This window comes from Kryptolebias marmoratus, linkage group LG16, assembly GCF_001649575.2.
Source record: "Kryptolebias marmoratus isolate JLee-2015 linkage group LG16, ASM164957v2, whole genome shotgun sequence".
Taxonomy (NCBI): Eukaryota; Metazoa; Chordata; class Actinopteri; order Cyprinodontiformes; family Rivulidae; genus Kryptolebias; species Kryptolebias marmoratus.
In genome coordinates, this window is record NC_051445.1 from 15,474,543 (window position 1) to 15,496,079 (window position 21,537).

Below are 21,537 nucleotides of genomic sequence, written 5' to 3' on the forward strand. Positions count from 1 at the left end.
TGCTCCAGCTGGGGTCTCCTTTTCTATCGGTTCTAAAGGTCCCGGCTCCACTCTACTCGGCTTGCTTTGCGTGCGTTTCCACCGGCATGTTTTCGAGGCCGGTCCCTGCTTTTGTGGTCCCTGCTTTGGAGTAGAGCCAGCTGGGCCGGCCCTGCTTTCGTGGGTGGCGCAAGCTTAGCTCCTGTTCACTCATTGGTCGTGGGTGTGGACAGATTGAAGCGTAAGAAGAGCGAAGAAAACAACGATAGACAATTTTGGAACGGTAGCGAAGTAATAGGACTATAAACAACAGTGTTAGCTTACCCTGCAATGTTTATGCCGTCTGTCCCCCAGCTGAAGGTGCTGTAAAGCCTGAAATCTCCGGCAGATAACAGCTGACCTCTCTTCCTGAAGTCTCAGGAGAATCCCCATAAGTTTAAAAAACAGCAACAACACAGGGCCAAAGTTGTCCATAGCGCTTCTGTTGTCTCCACAAATGACGCCAAGTTTAGGTAGCGCATACGCCCCGAGCCAAGCTGGGCCGAGTAGAGCGGGGCTTCTGAAATAGAGCCAGTAGAAAAGGGGCATATCATTCTCCTGGGAGACTTCAATGCCCACGTGAGTAACAACAGTGTGACCTGGAGGGGCGTGACTGAGAGGAACAGCCTCTCTCATCTGAACCCCGAGTGGTGTTCTGTTACCAGATTTCTGTCCTAGTCACAGTTTGTCCTTAACAAACACCAAGTTTGAACATAAAGGTGTCCATAAGTGCATATGGCGCCAGGACACCCTAGGCTGCAGGTCGATGGTAGACTTTGTAATCAATCATCTGATCTGTGGCCGTATGTTTTGGACACTCAGGTGAAGAGATGAACTGTCAACTGATCACCGCCTGGTGGTGAGTTAGACCAGATGGTAGGGGAAGATGCCAGACATACCCAGTAGTTCCAGTTATAGGGGAATCACACTCCTCAGCCTTCCTGGTAAGATGTTTTCAGGGGTGCTGGAGAAGAGAGTCCAGTCAATAGTTGAACCTTGGATTCAGGAGGAACAATGCAGGTTCCGTCCCGGCCGTGGAACACTGGACCAGCTCTTTACCCTTGCTATGGTTCTCGAGGGGGCATGGGAGATTGCCCCACCAGTGTTTCAAAAAGGGGAAATGGTTGATGTGGAGTAATTTCAGAGAAATTGAGTAAACTCTGTGGGCACAAGTTATCTATTCTGGTGTCAGAAGATCTAGTTTTTGTTGATTGTAACAGATTTCATTAAAACAGACACAGATGTCTTACATCTCCTGCATGACTTCTGCACAATATTAACTAATAAAACGTTAACACTGTCAGGCTACCACACAATATTTCTATTCTGAAGCCATTTCTGTCAAGAGCTGACCGTTCATGATGTTATTATTTGCTAAAACTCTCCTTCTGCTTATACATAAGATTTGATGTGCAAATATAAAAAAAAACAATGTTTGAGTAAAACTGTTTGCAGCTTTTCTTTCACTATTCCAAAAGTAAAAGAATGTAACAGGACACTCATCTTTATGGTTGTAATTTAGAACAAACTATTCAAAGTTGTTTTTTTTCTTCGTGTTTCTTAATTTACAGTATAGAGAAAAGAGGTGCAGTTGGTACCGTGTTCTTAGGGCTGACAGTCTCAGCTGGGTTCCTCATCCTGCTGTGGCTGCTCCTCTTCACAGCATTTTTCCTCAGCTATGGATTTCCTCTGCCTGTTTGATAAATTTGTGTGCAACCTAAAACACCACCATACTCACTCTGAACATCTTTACCTGTGTCGCCATCTTACATCCAAATGTTTCATGTTGGCTTTGGCAACTGACCAACAAGATCAAAACTAAAGACAGCACATGTCCAATTCTGATGATTCTTTTCTGTAAGAATGTTGGCTTGCTTGTGTTCAAGACATTAATTTAAAACAAACAATAGTATTAAAAAACACCAATGATTTCTATTATATGAAAGAAGTCTGACTGATTTTCTTTAAACTCATTTAAGCAAAACTCAGTGTTGTTTTAATATAGTTTTAATAAAAATTACACAAATAAAAGAAAACTTAAATTGACAACATTCATGTGTTCCTTTTTACCACTTCTGTTTATCTCTCTTAGACTGTATAAATACTGTACGTATAATTCATTTTCATGTCATGGTATTGCTGAATTTATATTTTTCTCTCATTAACTGTTGATATAAATACTGTTTGTTGATTCAATGGAAATTTGCTCATAAATCTATTATTGTTTTGAAAGAGGGGAAATGGTTCATGATGAGTCATTTCAGAAAAATGGAGTAAATTCTGAGCACACAAGTCATCTATTCTGGTGTCGAAACGTCTAGTTTTGTTGATTGTGACAGATAAAGATTTCACTCAAACAGACAGATGTCTTACGTCTCCTACACACAATGTTTCTATTCTGAAGCCTTTTCTGTCAAGAGCAGACTTGACTGGAAAAGACTTGTAACTAATTGCTTAAACTCTCCACCTTCTCCTTTAATATAAGCTTTGCTGTGCAAATATATATATATATATATATATATATATATATATATATATATATATAAAAGGTTTGTCTAAAATTGTCTGCAGCACTTTCTCTTTCTGGGGTCAAAAGTAAAAACAATAAAACACAACATCCACTTTTCAAAAGGGTGTAAATTGGAATGAAGTATTGAAACTTTAATATTTGTTTGTTTAATTTTACCTTCTGGTGGTATATTAATGTTTATAGTTGTTGTGTATCAGTTTTCTCAAACTTGTTTTAAATGAACAATGGCAAAAAGCACATGTGTAATAATTTGGAATTTAGGTTGTGGAAGCTACAAATGTTTTCATACTGCTCTAAAAACCTGATAGAGAGCTGTTGTTTTAAATGTTTTTCAGAGTTTGTGTTATTAAATATAAATATGTGTAACAGCATGGTGTGTGTGTTTGTAAATCAGATCAGCTGTCTCCACTTGTAATCACTGATTGTTATGCTTAGAGGAGCAGCAGCGTTGTACAGTTTGCTCTCCATTTGTTCTCCATTTCCCATTACATGTAACCTGTTTCTGCCATTTTTTTACTTTTAATTTTTTTATTTATCAATTTGTTTTTATTTTATTTTATTTATTTATTTATTTATTTATTTATTTATTTATTTATTTATTGCTTTTTCAACACCAATCAACCGAATAGTTTTGAAAAAGGTGTCGATTCAAACTGGAATGAATAGAATTTGTAAGAATCCTTTCCGACCACAAGGGGGCGGTTGTGCACAGACTATCGCTGAATAAACCGTGGTGAACAGCAGGTGGCGGTGTTGCGCCCTAACGCCGGTTTGTACTCTGGGTGAGAAAAGAAACAGACGAAGAAGACGAAGCTAGAGGAGGGATACACCCCGGCCTGTAGCAGTTAGCAGCCTGCAGCTTCACTTCTGTTGCAGCCATTTGGCACTTTACTCTGAGTTGTACAAGATTTTATGGTAAGTTGTTACTAAGCTAAATGGTAAAGTGATGTGTCGGTAGCCCTAATTGCAGAGTGTAGCAGAAGATTACTGCGTTTTCCCACCGTTGAAAAGAAGCGCTAACTATCAGAAGCTAACGTAGGCTAATCCTGCTAGCAGTCCTGACCACAGGAGCTCACAAAGAAAAACACGGGTAAAACGGTACTGTAATCCGCTTCTAATATTCGCTTATTTATGTCTGATGGTGACACGTGATCGTGCGTTTTCGTAGTTTTATTTTAAGATCAGCTTTAAAGCAGTTGATCATTTTGTTGTGCTGCACACTTTCGTGTTTATTCGACCACTGCCGGGACGTGTTTTGCTTGTTTAACACATGAAATCACAGAACAAAAGGTGGAAGTTTGTTTATTTTGGTTGTGGTAAACAAGCTGCACTATACTGGCAGTGTTTTGTTGACTGCAAACAGCTCAAGTGGGAAATGAAATGTGCACACGTTTGTTTTTTTTACGGAAATTACCGAGGGTTGAAAAATAATAAAATTGAATATACATCTTTAGTAATGGTAACAATAATAATAATACCGACATGGTTTAATGTTTGATAGCTGAGTTAATTTGCAGTAAGTAAAGTACCAGTTTTAAGATATTTAAGGTGTTTTTTTTAATCAAACGATTTGCAAAAGCAAGGTTTATTGTGTTTAACTGTTTTGATTAAACACACAAACATAGTATAATGTGTCACCGTCCATCTTTAAGAAGAAAATGAGAGGCTGAGACTGAAGGTTATTCTGTATACGTGACTGGTTATCACAAAAAAGAGCTATACTATTTGGCCATTAAATAATAATAATACTGTTTATAATAAGCTGGCTTTTATAAAGATGCAACAGCATAATTCTTCTTTGTCCCAGGTTGTGGGGGTTTCTTTATTTCCTTTTTAAAAAAAATTTTTGTTTGTTTGCTAAACTCAAATTTCACTGGAAATGTTGTTTTTTTTTCCTGCCAACAATAGTAATACAAAGATTTTCTTAACATTTTTTTCTGTTTTGTAGCCAGCAATAGCAAAGATTGGGGCTTCAAATTAAGATCATCTCACTCACACAGAAGATTGACACATTTGGTTGCTTTTTTTATAAAATTGCAATTCCTAAAATATTGAGGCACATTTCATTTTACTCTCGTTTTGTTTTGTTTTTTCGCACAGATATCCCTTGTTTGTTGCAAAAAGACACAGTGAGACTGATGGATAGGTTGTATCAAATGGTGAAAATAAATGTACAGGTATGACTTTTGTTTCATTGTCTTATTGTTTAATAGTAAAACATAAACAACTTTTGGAGTCTGTAAACAGTGAAAATGCACTGAGCCTTAGCTACTGTGGACAAAACCATTGTCTAATGTTTCTGCCAACAGTGTCTGTTTTAGTGTTTGCAGTTTTTTTTTAAAGAAGGTCCTGCTGTAAAACATACAAGGTAAATGATCTCATGGGTTTTGTTTGAGATTCTGTGCATTTATGTGAGTCACGTGGAAACCAGTGCCCTCCTTTCCCACACAATGTTAACACTTTGGCCCATTATTTGGATATATCATGCCATATATTAATATTTTTAATGTAGGTTTTACTACCCAAAATAGTGAAATGTGATGTTGTAGAGCTTTGATTCATCTCCTTGCCATGTATAGACACATGAAATGTAATTTAGTCTCTCCCATCCTATTGTAATTACAATGGATAAACATGTGACAACTACATTTAGCACCTTCACAGATAGTTTTAACTCTTCTTTTAGCTGAACAAATTCAGTAATTTATTGAGGCTCAAAAGGGGCATTTTACAGCTGGTGATTCAGTGTCAAAGATGAATTCTTACTAAATAATTCTCTGGCATGTTGTTGGGTAAAGGGCTCAGCAGCAAGTTAATGATGCATAAAGTGTGCTGGTAAAGTCAGTGCATCTAAACATTTATCTGCCTTGCATCCTCTAATTATTACCAAGAATCTGACATTTTTCTAGTAATGGATAATTCTTAATAAAAACTTTTCTCATGAGTCAGTTTTAAATAAAATGTTTTCGTTTGTGCTTTTGAAAAATTGGACGTTTATCTTTAAATTAATTGCTTTCAGTCCCAGTTTCTGAGTGAAAAACATCAGCAGTCCAAACACATGAAAAAAGTTATCAAGGGGACATGGTGTGGAGCAGGGTATACTTGGCTACACGGTGTACACCTAATTTTTTATTCATACCCTTCTTGAGTCATTATTCTGTGTGAAAACTTTTTAATCTACTTTTTGATGTGATTTCAATACGTCCTTGTTGATTCTCAGTGTGCTGCAGTGATTTTTTTTTTTTTTTTTTAAGTAGCAAAGTTTATATGAAATATGTAAAGTATTTTTATATGTCGTTGTTTATTGTTTGCAGGACAGACTGGTAAAAAAAATATCAGGATAAAATCTAAAACTTTACAAATTTTTCTATATGTACTGCTACACTGCTGTTAGTCTGTGTTGGTTACTGGTTGAAATAGTTGGTTGGTAAAAATTGCAAGAAAATATGTGAATTTTCAGCTGCAGTCAGACTGAATTCTGAGGGTCTGCAACCAAGTGACAGACGAGTTGAGCAACCAGTTTTTGAAAAACGCAGCATGTTTTTGTTCGCTCAGCTTGCAAAACTGCATTCTTGACCATGGACATTAATTTGTTACCCACCTCGGCAATCTGCTGGAGTATGCAAAGATAATTAGATTTGAACCAGGTTTTTAATAGTTATTATTTATCATCAACGTGGTTTTTATACTTTTCTGTTTGAGGAGAGCTCCTGTGCTGGAGTCAAACTACAGCTCTAGCTCTCTTGAGAGGGGTAGGTGATATACATGATGCAGACCAAGTGGATTCAAGTCGGGTTGGATACACCCATAATGACTTTGTGGGTGTTTTAAGAGAAAAGTTGTTACAGACTTGTGTGAACATGTTCAAAACTCAAGCGACAGAGCTGAGCGACTCACGTAAAGAATTTAAAAACCCTGCAAAACTTGCACTTTTTGGAGGCTTCTTCATGAATGTCGTTTGCCACCTCGTCACAGCCCAGTTAGATACCCCTCTTTTACTGCTGCTGTGACGTCCAGCTGTGTGCATCATTTTTTTGACCTTTGCTTTAAAAACACGTTTTCTTGAATCTCTTCTTTCTTAAGGCATTTTTACAAAACACTTCAAGCCGAGACTTACACGCCTTCTGTGATATCGGAGTGGACCGAGGCGGCTTCAGGCTGTTGCTGTTGTGCCTGTGCCACCAAGTGAGACAGTAACAGATACCATAGCAGTCAACATGTTGAAAGGTGAGCCAGCTTTGCAGCTTCAAGACGTGAGGTATTAGTATCATATGGTCTGTGTAACTACCTCGGCCACGAGATTTGAAAGTCTTAACAAGGAACGGCATTCGAGAGGGAAATATCACTGATGAGTTACAGCAGTTTAGTTTAAAAAATAGTGAATAATCAAAGAGGATTGCTAAGTTCATTTGTTATGTTTTGAAAATGATATGAAGGCAACATCTGTCAGACATTTAAAGCATAGTGCTACACACTAATTTTGGTTCCACTAAGTTCGATGTATTTCTGAAAGCTCACATGTATGTGGGGTGTGGCCAGCGCTGTTAGTGACTTGTAAATGTTCAGAGGCAGCTTACAGATGAACGGGTCTTTGCGGCCGTTTCACAGGACTGTTTTGTAAAAGTGTCTTTAGACTTGGAGGAAAATGTTGACAGCAACTTGTTCCTTCATATCTTATCTCAGCTCTTTTTCCTTAAATTTGCAACGGTCAGATCAGGGTGAAGACAACTAGCCTACAATCAAACATTAATAATATCAAAGAATTTTGATATTTCTGTAAGGCTTACAAACTGCATGCCTTTCAGTTTATTAATTTCTACTTTATCTTTATAAAATCTGAACTGTGTTCAGATGTCTACATTTAAAACAGCTCACTTCTGCCTGCTGAATCCTGTATTCTTCACTGACATTAGCATAATGTTGAACTTACATAATGTTCTGCTTTTCTTCTTTGCTATTTTTTTAACCAAAGGGACCTAATTATTTATTTATTGATAGACGTACCATTCTATGCAAGCTGTGCAAGTGTATTTAAATGCTGCAGTTGTAAAATGGCTCTCACTCATGTCCTGTCACTGCATTGATTGTGCAGAAGTCATGCAGGAGATGTAAGACATCTGTGTCTGTTTTAATGAAATCTGTTACAATCAACAAAAACTAGATCTTCTGACACCAGAATAGATAACTTGTGCCCACAGAGTTTACTCAGTTTCTCTGAAATGACTCCACATCAACCATTTCCCCTTTTTGAAACACTGGTGGGGCAATCTCCCATGCCCCCTCGAGAACCATAGCAAGGGTAAAGAGCTGGTCCAGTGTTCCACGGCCGGGACGGAACCTGCATTGTTCCTCCTGAATCCAAGGTTCAACTATTGACTGGACTCTCTTCTCCAGCACCCCTGAAAACATCTTACCAGGAAGGCTGAGGAGTGTGATTCCCCTATAACTGGAACTACTGGGTATGTCTGGCATCTTCCCCTACCATCTGGTCTAACTCACCACCAGGCGGTGATCAGTTGAGCAGCTGCAATCAGTACTGTCCGCTTCGAGATATGTCAGGAAATTTCTGCAGGTCTATTATCTGGAATGATGACTCACGGTCACACAATCTGGTCATGAGAGGACCTCAGCGTGAAGGCACGAGTGTCATGTTGAGACAGATATTGTCTTCTTGAAAGATTTCTGTAATTGTACTTACATCTATGCAAGGTAGCTGGGCTGGTGACCTCCAGAGGAAATGTTGCAAACTTATTCATTCTTACATTTCTTTCTTATCCATTCTTACATTTAAACCTCAAGAATATGTCCAGACAATTTCAGTATATCGGTGTTTCTGTGCAAACGACTATGAACGTGTCGTCTCCATAGGCAGGGTGTTGCCTCTTAACACATTTTGCCAGTATCTTAGAAAAACTTGTGACCTGTCCGAAGTGTCCCTGCCTCTCGCACAGTGACTGCAGCTCACCTATGACCCGGAAAGGAAAAGTGGGTAAAGTGAATGAATTGATTTATAAAAAGTGTTCTCACAAATGTTAGGAGCCATGGAGTATGAGTTTAGGTCAGCTATGGTGGTGAGTTGAGAGACTGACAGCAAAGCGCCTGTCAGAGCCTCTCGGACACTGTGACATCCTGTGTCAACATGTCTTACCCATCCAAAGACAGGATCCTGGTACAGGCCTTACTGTTAGGTGCCACTGAGGAAAAAACAACAGCATTGCTTATGTAAAAAAAAAAGATATTCACAAAACTAAAAAAAAAGCCCTTTCTTTGTTTGCAAAAAGGTCAGTCTAGTATTCATACACTCTGCTACAGTAGAGGCCTACAAAATACTTACAGAATGCGATCACTATATCACATCCTTGAGCTACAAAGACAGCTTACCTTTGCATATGTTGACTATTACTCTGCCTTGCTTAGTGGCACCAAGGCACAACAGCGGCGGACGGGCTTCAACCCACCATGCTGCCTTGGTCCACTCAGATACTGCCTAGAGACAGCCAGAAGGCATCAAAGTCACGGCTTGAAGTGTTTTGTGAAAGTGCTTATTGCTAAGTTCAAAGCGAGCAATAAAGTATTCTAGGGTGTGTTTTCCATGGAAATCCTTGTTTTTTAAAAAAAAACTAAACATAACAAAAATGGTTTCTTGATTACAGAAGCAGTTTAAACTTTGCTACTCCTCAGGAGTCTGCTTGCTACGCTGTTGCCTGACAAAACTGACATCAAATTTTAATGTAACCAAGGAGAAGCAGTACAAACCTGTCCAAATCTAAACACCATTTGGATAGATATTGAAATCTTGGCCAGGCAGCAAGTCATTTCTGTAATCTGTGCAGTCGTCTTATCATCGCACTTATCAGTTACTCTTGTGATGCTTTGGGCCATTTGTTTACCTTTAGACCCCATATGTAGCTTCATGTCTCTTCCTCAGATCCCCTCATTGCCTTGCTGTACTCTGCAGTTTGATTATCAGTGGTTTTAATATATGTTTCTTATTTCTTTCAGGTGCTAATACAAAGTGGAATATCACAGGAGTAAACATGCATCTCACGAGGACATTTTTGGAGCCCAAGTGCTGACTGAATGCACTTGTGACCATGCGGGGACCATTTTTGCCTGTGTCTGGATAGTGATTTAATTTTACATTCAGGTTCAAAGTGATGCCATCAGCTCACAGACAAAATAATTTAATCATGGAAAGACGAACAACCGTGAATAATGTCGCTTCAGCACAACTAAGTGGAGAATCGAGTGCTTTCATCTGCGCTGAGTGTGGTGATGGATTCAGTCAGTACTCCAATGTCTTGACTCATATGGTCATTCATGGACCTTTGGAGTCATTTTCCTTTGATGGCTCATCCTATGGATTTGAAATTCCTCGGGAATATGTGCTTCAAGAAAACGGTACACTGACAGCTGTAAATGGTTTGCCCCAGTCCCATTCTTCAAATTCCCCTGTGAAACCAGTATCTCCAGGAGTATTGCCATCACATTTACCATTGCCTGTTAGGCCATTGTCTCCAACTTCGAGGTCACAGCCCTCCTTACACAAAGACGCATTCAAGCCCAGGCCATCTGACTTGAACCTGGACAAGTCACGGCACAGCCATTATCGTTGTGAAATATGTAACAGGTCATTTAACAGCCTGCAGAGTTTACATTTCCACCAGCAGTATCGAAACACGGGGAGAGGCTACAGGTGCACTTTGTGCTGCAAGACCTTTGAAGATGGACATGACCTCAAGAAACATTTACAGAACCACATCAACGAACAATTTAACTACTGTGGTCACTGTGGTAAAAGATTCCTTAGAAGGGATGCACTGAATGCTCATCAAAAAGAAAATCACTCCTTGTCGAAAGCTTTGGGAGAGACTAAGGAGGGTAAAAAAATGGAGAAAGCATATACCTGTAAGAAGTGCAAGCTGAGTTTCTTCTGGATGTCAGATTTCCAAATACACTCTGTGTATTACTGCAAGGGACAAGAGCCTGATGCTGTTTCTCTGTCTGATCTTGAAATGGAAGTGGATTCTAAGGATCCTGAAGACATGCATTTTGTAAACTGCCACAGCAATGGCACATTTGAGGATGTAAAGAATGGAGATGGTAAATTCTCAATGGACACCAACAGCGAGAGTGACTTGAAACCCACTTTCACACCATACAGATGTGGTTTATGTGGCGATCGTTTTGAGAAGTTGTCGGATCTAAAGGAACATCATCTCACACATCAAACACAGGAAGAAATTGACAGGCTTAATCAGGAATCACAAAAGATCTTCAAGCGAAGACTCCCACCTAAGGGCAGACGAAGTAATCCAAATGGAAAACTACATCCTTGCAAGCACTGTCATCGTGTCTTTAATCATTCTAGTAGTTTATCTCGGCACATGAGATACCATAAAGGTACCATGCACAATTGTACGTTTTGTGGTAGACTTTTTCCTCAGCGCTGTGACTTGAGAAGACATGTCGTCATGTACCACAAAGCTGAATTAGAAAAGAAACCAGCTTTGAAACACTTGTATACTAATCCACAAAATGGGCCTTCCTCTGATTCTGTTGATGTTGAGAAAAGCATAGACACCCCTGATGAGAACACTAAAGACTCCTCTAACAATGAACAGACATCAATGGAGAAAAGTCCAAAAGATAAGCAATCGGGAAAAGCAGTCCGAGGTAAATACAAGTGTTACGAGTGTGGAAAGAAATTTGGCCTTTTGTGTGTATACCAGCGACACTTGCGCTATCACAAGAAAGAACCCAATAAGTGTCCCCAATGTCCAGCTCAGTTTAAGAACGTGTCGTCTCTTGAGCTTCATCTTCAAAATCACCCAAACATTGAAAATGCAGATGATGGCATTGGACAAACATTTCATGAAACTGGAACAGATCCTGACAAGGCTCTCGAAAAGGATAATGCAGAATACATGGAGGATGACTATGTGGACCAAAAACAAACTGATAAAGGAAATTCCTCAGACGCTCTTTACGAATGCACTTAGTGCACAAAGACATTCTCATGCTTGGACACATTTCTTCAGCACCAAATGTCTCATGGTTCAGAAACAATGGCTAAGGCATGAAAGCCAGAAAAGGTATGGGTGGACAGTGCTTGTATTTAAAACAAATGCCCAGTTTAAAAGATAAGCAAAACTACAACGTATGCCTGTTGTGGAAAACATAAAAACATCATCCTAAAATCCACCACAAGCTTTGGTTGCTTTTAAGTTGGAAGTCTCATTAGCACCGGTAAATATATTTGATTTTCATTGTTTTAGTGTCCATTCAAGTTGTCGTATAGCTTATTGTTTATTTTAATAAATATGCAATTATGTCATTTGAGTACCTTTTAATTGTTTGCCAACATTTTAAAAGCTTAGCATTGTTACTTAGAAAGTTGAGATGATAAAAAATGTTTGGGGAAAATTTCTTTAAATGTTTTCAATTTTGCTTTGATTCATCTTTTCTTCTTTGACTTAAAGAAGACCCAAGTGTAAAATCTAAGCGTACATTTTACTGTACATGAAGTTGACATGGTCACATAGGCAACTGTATTCTCTGTTAAGTTTTAATTGATGGTATGCTTGTAAAAAAAATCTTCCGATGTCTCAGTTGTAATGTAGGTAGTCTCCTCCTCATAAATTATTAGATTGCTTAAGGTGCATCCTAAATTTGGACCAATGCATGGGCTGCAAGTACATTCACCTTTTTTCAGCCTCATTTTTGACTGAACTTGTCAATTCTGTTATAAGCAGTGTTGGCTTTTTAACAATACGAGCTTGCATTTATAGATAACTGATGAAATTCAAATATTATGCAGTGATAACGAGCCTGTGATTGAAAATAATCTGGGAGGTATGCTTGAAGTGACATAACATGACCTTGTGATTGCTCTCTGGCTGCGAAAAAATCAAACTGGTTCTGAACATACAGTAGTTGGCAGAAGTGGGCTGTATTACAGTATTTGTTGACAAATAACATAGTAGCTACTGTCTATGGGTTAAAGCTTCTTTCTCAAGTCCATAACCACTAATATTTAGTTTGTTAGGGGTAAAAAAGGACAACCAACACAACCAAAAACATAACATTGGTGGAGGCAATCATGTAGTCATTTGGATTATTTTTCACAACAATGTTCAATGGAAAGCAGAAATTGACCAGGGTTAATATGACACAATTTCCCAAGGCTTCCAACATTTTTCACATCTTTAATGATGTCTAGCAAAGTGTTTACTATAAAGTCAATATATTTTTCTTAGTAGACAACACCATAGACCACAATTTTGGTTTCCATTGTAGAAAGTATGATGTAACATTCTTTTCTTTTTTTTTAAATGTGTCTTCAGTCTTGATTTCAAGATATCAAATCTGGCACCATATTGTGACAGAGATGTAGAAACACTGCACATTGTGGAATGTTTGGGGGGTGAGGTGGGTTTAACCAACCAGTGTTGCTGCAACAGCTTGCACACTAACATGTTTTTGTTTTGTTTTTATTTTAATTAAGTTTGTCTGAGAGTTTTGAATGTCGTGTGTCTGGTATCACAGTTGCTTTAAACATGCTGCCATGTCAAACGGCTGACCCCAGACAGATTGAAATGATACGATCTTCATTGGACAATGAAACAGAAATGTCCTGTGCCTTATTGGCAGTTCAACATCAATATATGAAATGACCTGTTTTTGTTGGGGTGGTTGATAAAAGTTTGCCATGAGAGATCGTAACAAAATCCTTTGTAGTTGTACCTAACTAAAAGAAGCCAATGTAGTTTTTAGGGTAAGTGGCCATCTTATTTTATAGATTGGTCAAGATCTGCAAGTTAAATAAAGAAGTTCTGTTTCTTTAAATTTTGTTAACTCCATGTTCTTTATATTATTGTTAATGTCAAACATTGGCTTGTACTAGCCTTCAGTATAGAGGTCAAGTTACCAATTGTAGACAAAAATGCTGTCAGATTTTGTTTTAACCATGATAGTTTTGGGTTCATTATTGTGAATAGTTTACCCACTGTTACATTTACATAATCTCACTTAAATTCATCTAGGGCCTCTGACGGTCATTCTTTTGTTTCTTTGTCTTTGGACTTGCAAAAAAGTCACGTTTTTATTGACCACTTTTGTTCACACACGTTTGCCTTGACATCACCTGAATTTGCTTATGTAACGTCAAAACATTTCTGTCCAAGTTTGCAATATTCCTTTATCAAGATTTTGTGTGGTTTGCGAGGGAATCTGAATGCAGTATAGTCATTTCTAGAACATTTCTAAGATCCTTGGGTTGAGGTCTGGAATTGGTGGTAGCCCGTCTGTGTGTGGAAATATTTCATGTTCGCTAAACCACTTTTTCACAACCTAAGTGTGGTGAATTTTTGCGTCGTTATATTGACAAACAATGGGTCGGTGATTTATTATTGGAAAAGCCAGTCATTTCGTACCTTAAAGCCTTTAAACACGTGATGGTGCTGAATCTAGGTAGGGGCTGCTGGAGCTCGGTGTTCATTGTTGCAGTCTTGTAATCCTGAGGCTGCCGATTTGAGCCCAGGTTGTGTCAGAAAGGGTATCCGGCGTAAAGCAATTCATTCGAGTCCACTTATTATGGCAACAGCCGCTTAAAGGAGCATCTGAAAAGAAAACGACAACATGGTGCTAAATCTAGGTGCTTGAAAAGGCAACTGGACTTACTTTCTTGGTTCTTGAAGATGTTTCACCTCTCACCCAAAAGGTTACTTAAGTTTTTTGTAATGACTTATCATTAGAAAACTTAAGTAACCTTGCAATATATTTCACATTTAAAAGCTCTTGGTTGGACAATTACACTGAAAGGGGCATTGAAGTCACCTGAGAGATACTACCTCACCCATTCATTTGGACTTTTTTGGGTCGTCAGTTTTGATTTGTTTACGAACTTGAATAATTTGTGAGGTGTATGCAATCCAGTTCACCAAGAAGTGCTCCTCAGGTCAAGACATAACCCTTCAGCTACATCTCAAGAATAAGGGACACTCTTTTGAGGACTGCAACATATAAATTTTGATTAGACAAAACAAATGGTTTGAGAAGAAAAGAAAGTCAGCTAAAGAGGAGGAATAATTATTTAATTCCCAATTGATTTTGTAAGCTTGCTCGCATAAAAAGGAATGTGCATTTTTTATATTATCCATTTTCTGTGACTTACACGTGGTCAGGTCGCACAGTCCCTTCAACAAGTTCTGCCCTGGGGGAGGAAGGTGCTCAGAATGTATCTTAATCAGATGCTTAAACCACTTCAGCGAACACTTAGTGACCGTGGTCCAAAACTCCCTTTAGCTTTTATGGCAGTTTCATTTTAATAGAGAGAGATACACTATACTGCAAAAAGTATTTGCTCGTCTCCCTTCTCACGCATGTGAACTTGACATCCCATTCTTAATTCATAGTATTTAATATGATGTTGGTCTATCCGTAGCAGCTATTACAGCTTCAACTCTTCTGTTAAGACTTTCCACAAGGTTAAGGAGTGTTTATGGGAATTTTTGACCATTCTTCCAGAAACACATTTGTGAGCTCAAACACTAATGTTGGAGGTGAAGGCCTGGCTCACAGTCTCCACTCTAATTCAAAGGTATTCTATCTGGTTGAGGTCAGGACTCTGTGCCAGTCAGGATCTTCTACACCAAACGCACTTTTGTGCACTGGTGCACAGTCCTGTTGGAACAGGAAGGGGTCATACCCAAACTGTTCCCACAAAGTTGGAGCATGAAATTGTTCAAAATGCCTTGGTATGCTGAAGCATTAAGAGTTCCTTTCACCGGAACTAAGCGGCCGAGCCAAACTCCTGGAAAACAACCCCACACCATAATCCCCCCTCCAGCAAACTTTACACTTGGCACAGTGCAGTCAGACAAGTACCGTTCTCCTGGCAGCAGCCAAACCCAGATTTGCCCATCGGATTTCCAGACGGAAGCGTTATTTGTCACTCCAGTGAACACGTCTCTACTGCTCTAGAGTCCAGTGGCTGCATGCTTTATACCACTTCATCTGACGCTTTGCATTGCGCTTGGTGATGTAAGGCTTGGATGCAGCTGCTCGGCCATGGAAACCCATTTCATGAAGCTCTCTACACACTATTCTTGAGCTAATTTGAAGACCACGTGAAGTTTGGACGTTTGTAGCTATTGACTTTGCAGAACGTTGGTGACCTCTGTACACTGTTCCTCAGCATCTGCTGAGCCCGCTCTGTGATTTTTATGTGGCCTACCACTTCATGGCTGAGTTGCTGTCGTTCCCAATCGCTTCCACTTTGTTGTAATACCACTAACAGTCGACTGTGACTTATTCAGTAGCAAGGAAATTTCACAACTGGACTTATTGAACAGGTGGCATCCTATCACAGTACCATGCTGGAATTCACTGAGCTCCTTAGAGCGACCCATTCTTTCACTAATGTCTGTAGAAGCAGTCTACATGCCTTGATTGTTGATTTTATACACCTGTGACAGTGGAAGTGATTGGAACACCCAAATTCAGTGATTTAGATGGGTGAGTGGATATTTTTGGCAATATAGTATAGATTATCAACTAAATTTAAAAAAATGTATATGTTACAAATTGCCCTGCATGTCATTGAGTGGAGAAAAGTATTTGATCACCAACCAAAACTTGACTCAGTATTTGGTAGAGAAATCTTTGTTGGCAAGCACGGCACTAAGGTTTTTTTTATTTGTTCACTAGGTTTGCACATATCCCAGGAGGATTTTTTGTCCATTCCTTTTTACAGAAACTTTCTACACCCTTTAGTGGCTGTCGCTTGGCAGCTTGAAGCCAAGCAACAGCCTGCAGATTTTCTGTAGGATTGAGGCCTGGTGACTGGCTGCACCACTCCTTGATCTTAAAGCTTTGGCATACTGAACAAGAATCAAAAACAAAGTTTGTTCTGGGCAGGATGATTCATATTTCATGAGAAATTCAAGTGCAGAACTCCTGAAATGTCCTCAAAGTGGAAATGTCAACATTTCTGCATTAACTGCGCCTGCTTTAAATTTCTGACTAATCACACAGTAGTTGTCGAACACAAAAGAAAATGGTTCTGCCCAGATGGTGTGTCAAACAAGCTGCAATAACTCCCAAACCAGATTTGTGAGGGGAAAAAAAACTGGTTTTACCCAGACCTTGTGTTGAGAATGGGCTCTTGAGGCTCTTATGAGCTTGCCTATGTTGCCTTGATGGCGTGTTTTAGATTATTGTTATGCTGAAATTGCAATCCCCAACCAATTTTCAGTGTTTTGTCTCAGGGAAAAAGGTTCTTGTCCAAGGTTTTACTGCTTTGAAGGCCCCATCTATTGGTCCTTCAATGTAGTAAAGTTATCTGGTACACTTAACAGAAAAACAGCCCAAAGCATAGTACAGTGCTTGACTGTGGGGATGGTATTCATTGGATCATATTCAGCAATTCCAAACCTAGCGGGTAAAGTGATTGCCAAAAAGATCGATTTTGTTCTTATCTCACTACAGCACGTTCTGCAAAGCCTTCTCTGAATCATTTAGATGTTCATAGGCAAACTTGGGATGAGCCTTGAGCAGAGGGACCTTGCAGATACTGCAAGAATTCAGTTCATTACAGCATAGTGTGTTACCAATAATGTTGTTGGTGACTCTGGTACAAGCTCCTCCCATGCAATTATGTTCTGATCCCTCATCTTTCTTGCGATCATCCTTACTCCATGAGGCAAGATCTTGAACAAAGTTCCAGACTGAGGGCAATTCGTCTCTCCACCCCCCACCCCCAATTTCTGAATAATCCCGAACAGGCATCTTCTTACCAAATTTTTTTGCCCAATGTCCTTGTACCCCTTTCCAGCTTTGTGTAAATCTCCTATTTTGTCTCTGACATCCTTTTAACAGCTCTTTGTTTTTACCCATGGTAGTGGACGGGGTGAAAAAGAAGAAATTCATCCTGTAGACAGTTGTGTTATACATATACTTACAAGGTGAGAATTAGAGTGTCTGAAAAAGATTGATTGGTTATGTGCCCATGTGGCACACATCTGTTGGATGTAGAATGCTGGCTGAGTTGTAGGTGATTAAATGCAGTACATAATTTGACTCAGTGTCATGGAAATCAGTATGCATCTTTTTTGTAACGTTTTTCTGGATTTTTTTTCTTCTTTTTTTGATATTCTGTCTTTTTCATCAAAATAAAACTACCATTAAAAAATAAAAATCAAGTTCTTTGTAAGTGGACAAACTCACAAAATCAATAGGGAATTAAATAATTCTTTCCTCTATAGATGACTTCCTTCTTTCTCAAGACATGTCTTCTCTGTTCAAAAGTTGCAATCTGTTATTTACCCCACTGCATGTTAAATAGAAAAAGACTACAGTAAACAGAGAACATAGCCGGGGGTATTACCTATCAAGTGCCTACAATGAAGCCTTAATGACTCCTCAGGCAGATTCAGACTGTTTAATATCTTAAAACGTGCCCATAATACATCACACGTTGTTTGGCTTAGTAAGCAATTCACAAGTGGCCACCACCTAACTGACACACAGGATGAGCATGTGAGTTATGGACTCACTAGTGACTTTCATGACCTCTTAAATGTCTAAAACTGTCAGTCTTTCATTAGAAGTCGAGTAGTGTTTTGGACGAGATGTGAAATATCTTTAAGAACCTTTTAATAGATAGTCGCCTTTTTTTTCTCTAAACATCTTGGATTACCATGACCTTGATGACTCAAGGTGGCTCCCTGGTCACCCATTCCCCTACTGCTCTACTTATCCCTATCCCCTATGTTTGTCTGTTCACACCAAGGAGTAAGACTGTCCCAATTTTATGTTGTGATGGAGGAGGAGGAGAAGGAAGGTAACACTATGCCCAATAGTGTTAAATTCGAAGTAAAGCTTTTTTTTCTAAAAACTGTTCTTACTTCTGTATTAAAACATTAATAAACTAATGTGGAAAGCTATTGATTTATTACCTCATATATTTGCTGTACATTTTCATGGCAAATTTAAAAGGCACAAGTGTTAGAGATGCACTGTGTTGCAGAGAGGGAATGAAAGTCCAGAAATTAAAGGGGAAAATTGTTTTTGTAATTTTTTTTAAGAAAATGCCAAACTATTCAGAAAAAAGTTTTCTATACACTTCAAAGATACTGATGTGTATAGAAAACTACTGAAATAGCCAATAGTTACTAGCTCCACGGAGGTTCCTACTTCGCATCTTACACCTAAGACATCTTTAAAGGCTCCGTCATACTCCAATGTCATTAAGTCTTTGCGGTCACATTGTTGCGAGATGTTTGTCTTTGCACACCTTTCATAGCCCACGAGACATTCGGATCAGAACTCCTGGGAAGCTCCTCCCTCCTACAGCATTAAAACGGGTTCCTTCCTGCCAGATTCTCAACTCTCCTGTCCTTGTACAGAATTTTGCTTCTCTTATCTCATCCAGAAATGTTTATTAAACCAACTGAGACAGTCACAGTCACAAATAGCAAGTTCATAGGTTTCTAAGTTTTGCTGGAACAGTCGTAAAGATGGCTGTATGTTCTAACAGCCTCGGTCAGCAGCTTCTCAGCGGAGCAGTAAAGCTCACCAGCTTTTCCGCATAAACACCCCGACAACAACTTTGGACCAATCACACAATACTTAGCACAAACACCTGGGCTTAACAGTTAAGCCAGGGCCTTGTATCACGAAGCGGCGGATAAAGCTGCTACACCATTTTTTTGTTGCATAATCACGTGAATGAGAGCCGACTTTGTGACTTCTCATAGAGTATGGAAACAGCTTAAGCCCTATAAGGATGTGAGGATGGTGTCTCTGAACGTCCTCGCATTGTTGTTGATTAGAACAGAGCTCCGCTTGTGGTTCCCCACCCCGAACCCCCAACATCAAACCTCCTCACCAACTCAGCTCTGTGACTACCTCCTTGGCAGTTCAGAGTTGTTATGGGAGCTAGCTGACTTTTACTATGTTGATCGATGCATAATGTACACAAAAACATAGTATTTCAGGCACAGCTTGAAGGTGCATTGTGAAAGGGGCTTGTTCTTCCCTAGCACTACTTTTTTTTCCTATTTTGACAACTCTAGCACCAAAGACCTTGTTCCACAGTAACATCGACCCTTTGCTGGACAGTACCAAAGAACACCTTTTAAACATTGTCACGTCTTTTAATATCACCAGCTGGCGTTTAAAGATCCACTTTAAAATGGCATGCATTATTGCACCATTTATGAATTCTGATCAGAGTCGAAGGGCAATTTGGCAATTGAAAGAGCATTGAGAAACAGACTACTGTTTAAAACGATGTTTATGAACTAGATTGTTGTCTGCATGGATAACAAGACAACTACTGCAATGTGTGTAGATAATCTGTCTCCATTCAGAAATTCAGATTACACCAGAAGGAAGAATGAAGATATACTAGAACAGACTTAATGTGGCATATTGATGTAACTCTGTGGAACCACTTTGGCTGTGGAAAAAAACAAGCTGGTTCTTGGCTGTTGATTAAGAACCAGTTAAGAACTGGTACTAGTACTAGTCCTGTTCTAGCTCTTTATTGGGAAAAAAAACATAGTAGTTTGGCAGATTGTTCCCACTGCCAGCTGCTGCCCCCCGCCCCCCACACACACGCATACACACACACACTATCAGTCCCCCTTTAGAATGAAAGAGGTTTCTGAGATAATTTATAGCTTATATTAGTATGTGGTCTAAGCTGGTTTCAGCTCAGAACCAATTAGTCTACCCACAGCCAGAGAGCCACCGCAAAGTCATACTTTAAAAGACTAAAACACACTGCAATGGAACTGCATTGGTGAAAAAAAAAAATACCTTCACCATTACAATTAGTGAGGTTGGTGGCGTAATCTTACTCCCCTCACTCATTTTCTGTACCTGCATAATCCTGTTCAGGGTTGCAGGGAGATGGTTCCTATCCTAGCAGTCAATGAGCAAGAGGCAGGGTACACCCTGGACAGGCAGGCAGTCTATCATGGTGCCAACACAGAGACCACTAACAAGGCAGATAACCATGCACGTGGTTGTGTAGTCTGCATTTCCCTGTTTGACTTTTTTTTCTCTCTCTCTCTGTCGCTCTCTCTCCCTCTTGTTTCCAAAGACTAGCACCATGACAACCATCCCTAATGTACACAGCATTTGTTCTGCGTAGGAGTCAAGGACTGGCAGGACTCAAACTTCCCTCACAATCCCCCTTGGTACTTCAGTCATTATACGTACCAGTGAACACCACTGTAAAAGCTCCTTTAGAGGTCCTTGTTAAAAATTTCTTAATTTACCACTTTCTTCCACCTTTTGGAAAAGGAGTTTTTGTTTTGTCCACTTATTTGCATAAATTATGTGCACCTTTGACTTTGAGCACTGCAAAGAAGTCCTTCAAAGTAGATTTTTATCACGCCCCAATGTCAAATATTTTACTCATTGGAGACCATTTCTGTCATTCGGGCCTGTCACTTTAGGGATATAACAAGTGCAGATACATGATTGTTACTGATAAAATTCAACCCATAAGTGAGGAGTGAGGTAATGCAGAGAAGAACTGCTTTCTATGAAGAATGTAAGTGGGGGAGTTGTGTCTTGATGTCAGCTTAGTTTGGAGGATCAGACCCTTGAATTTGGAGCAACACACAGTGACAGCAGGCAATCTGTGGTGTAAGTGTGGCGTTTAATCATTGCTCATGCGGGTGAGCTTCAGTGGAGATCTTTTTTCAGTATATAGGACAAAATGGACCGATGTGGGTCAAATGGATCAAGAGCATTGGGATAATGGGCCAAACACTGACAATGAGAAAAACTTTAATTATCCAGAATTTATGTGTGATGACAAGCTGTAATATATTAATTTGTTACTATAAATAAGGCTGTTACCTACCTGGTTCTGTTTGAACAGAGACCCTATTCTATACAAAATGTTTAAAATTCCAGTGGTTTTGCTGCACTGCCCTTCATTTGTATTAATACGAATGTAAAGTATAGAT

General features: G+C 39.3%; 1 protein-coding gene across 5 annotated transcripts; it reads left to right on the top strand.

Annotated features, from left to right (window-relative positions):
* The first annotated feature begins 3,328 nt into the window (after positions 1-3,328).
* si:dkeyp-84f3.5 (uncharacterized protein LOC334144 homolog) lies at positions 3,329-18,483 on the top strand. Of its 5 annotated transcripts, none has more exons than XM_025009866.2 (4): positions 3,332-3,463; positions 6,632-6,775; positions 7,943-8,007; positions 9,551-18,483. In XM_025009866.2, the coding sequence occupies exon 4, from the start codon at positions 9,706-9,708 to the stop codon at positions 11,548-11,550; it is 1,845 nt and encodes a 614-aa protein (XP_024865634.1). In that variant the 5' UTR covers positions 3,332-3,463; positions 6,632-6,775; positions 7,943-8,007; positions 9,551-9,705; the 3' UTR covers positions 11,551-18,483. The 5 variants fall into 5 exon arrangements, with proteins under 5 accessions (XP_017288750.1, XP_024865634.1, XP_017288748.1 ...); XM_017433258.3 differs by lacking the exon at positions 7,943-8,007 and adding an exon at positions 4,649-4,725 and having other exon boundaries at positions 3,344-3,463; XM_017433259.3 differs by lacking the exon at positions 7,943-8,007.
* The last annotated feature ends 3,054 nt before the right edge of the window (positions 18,484-21,537 follow it).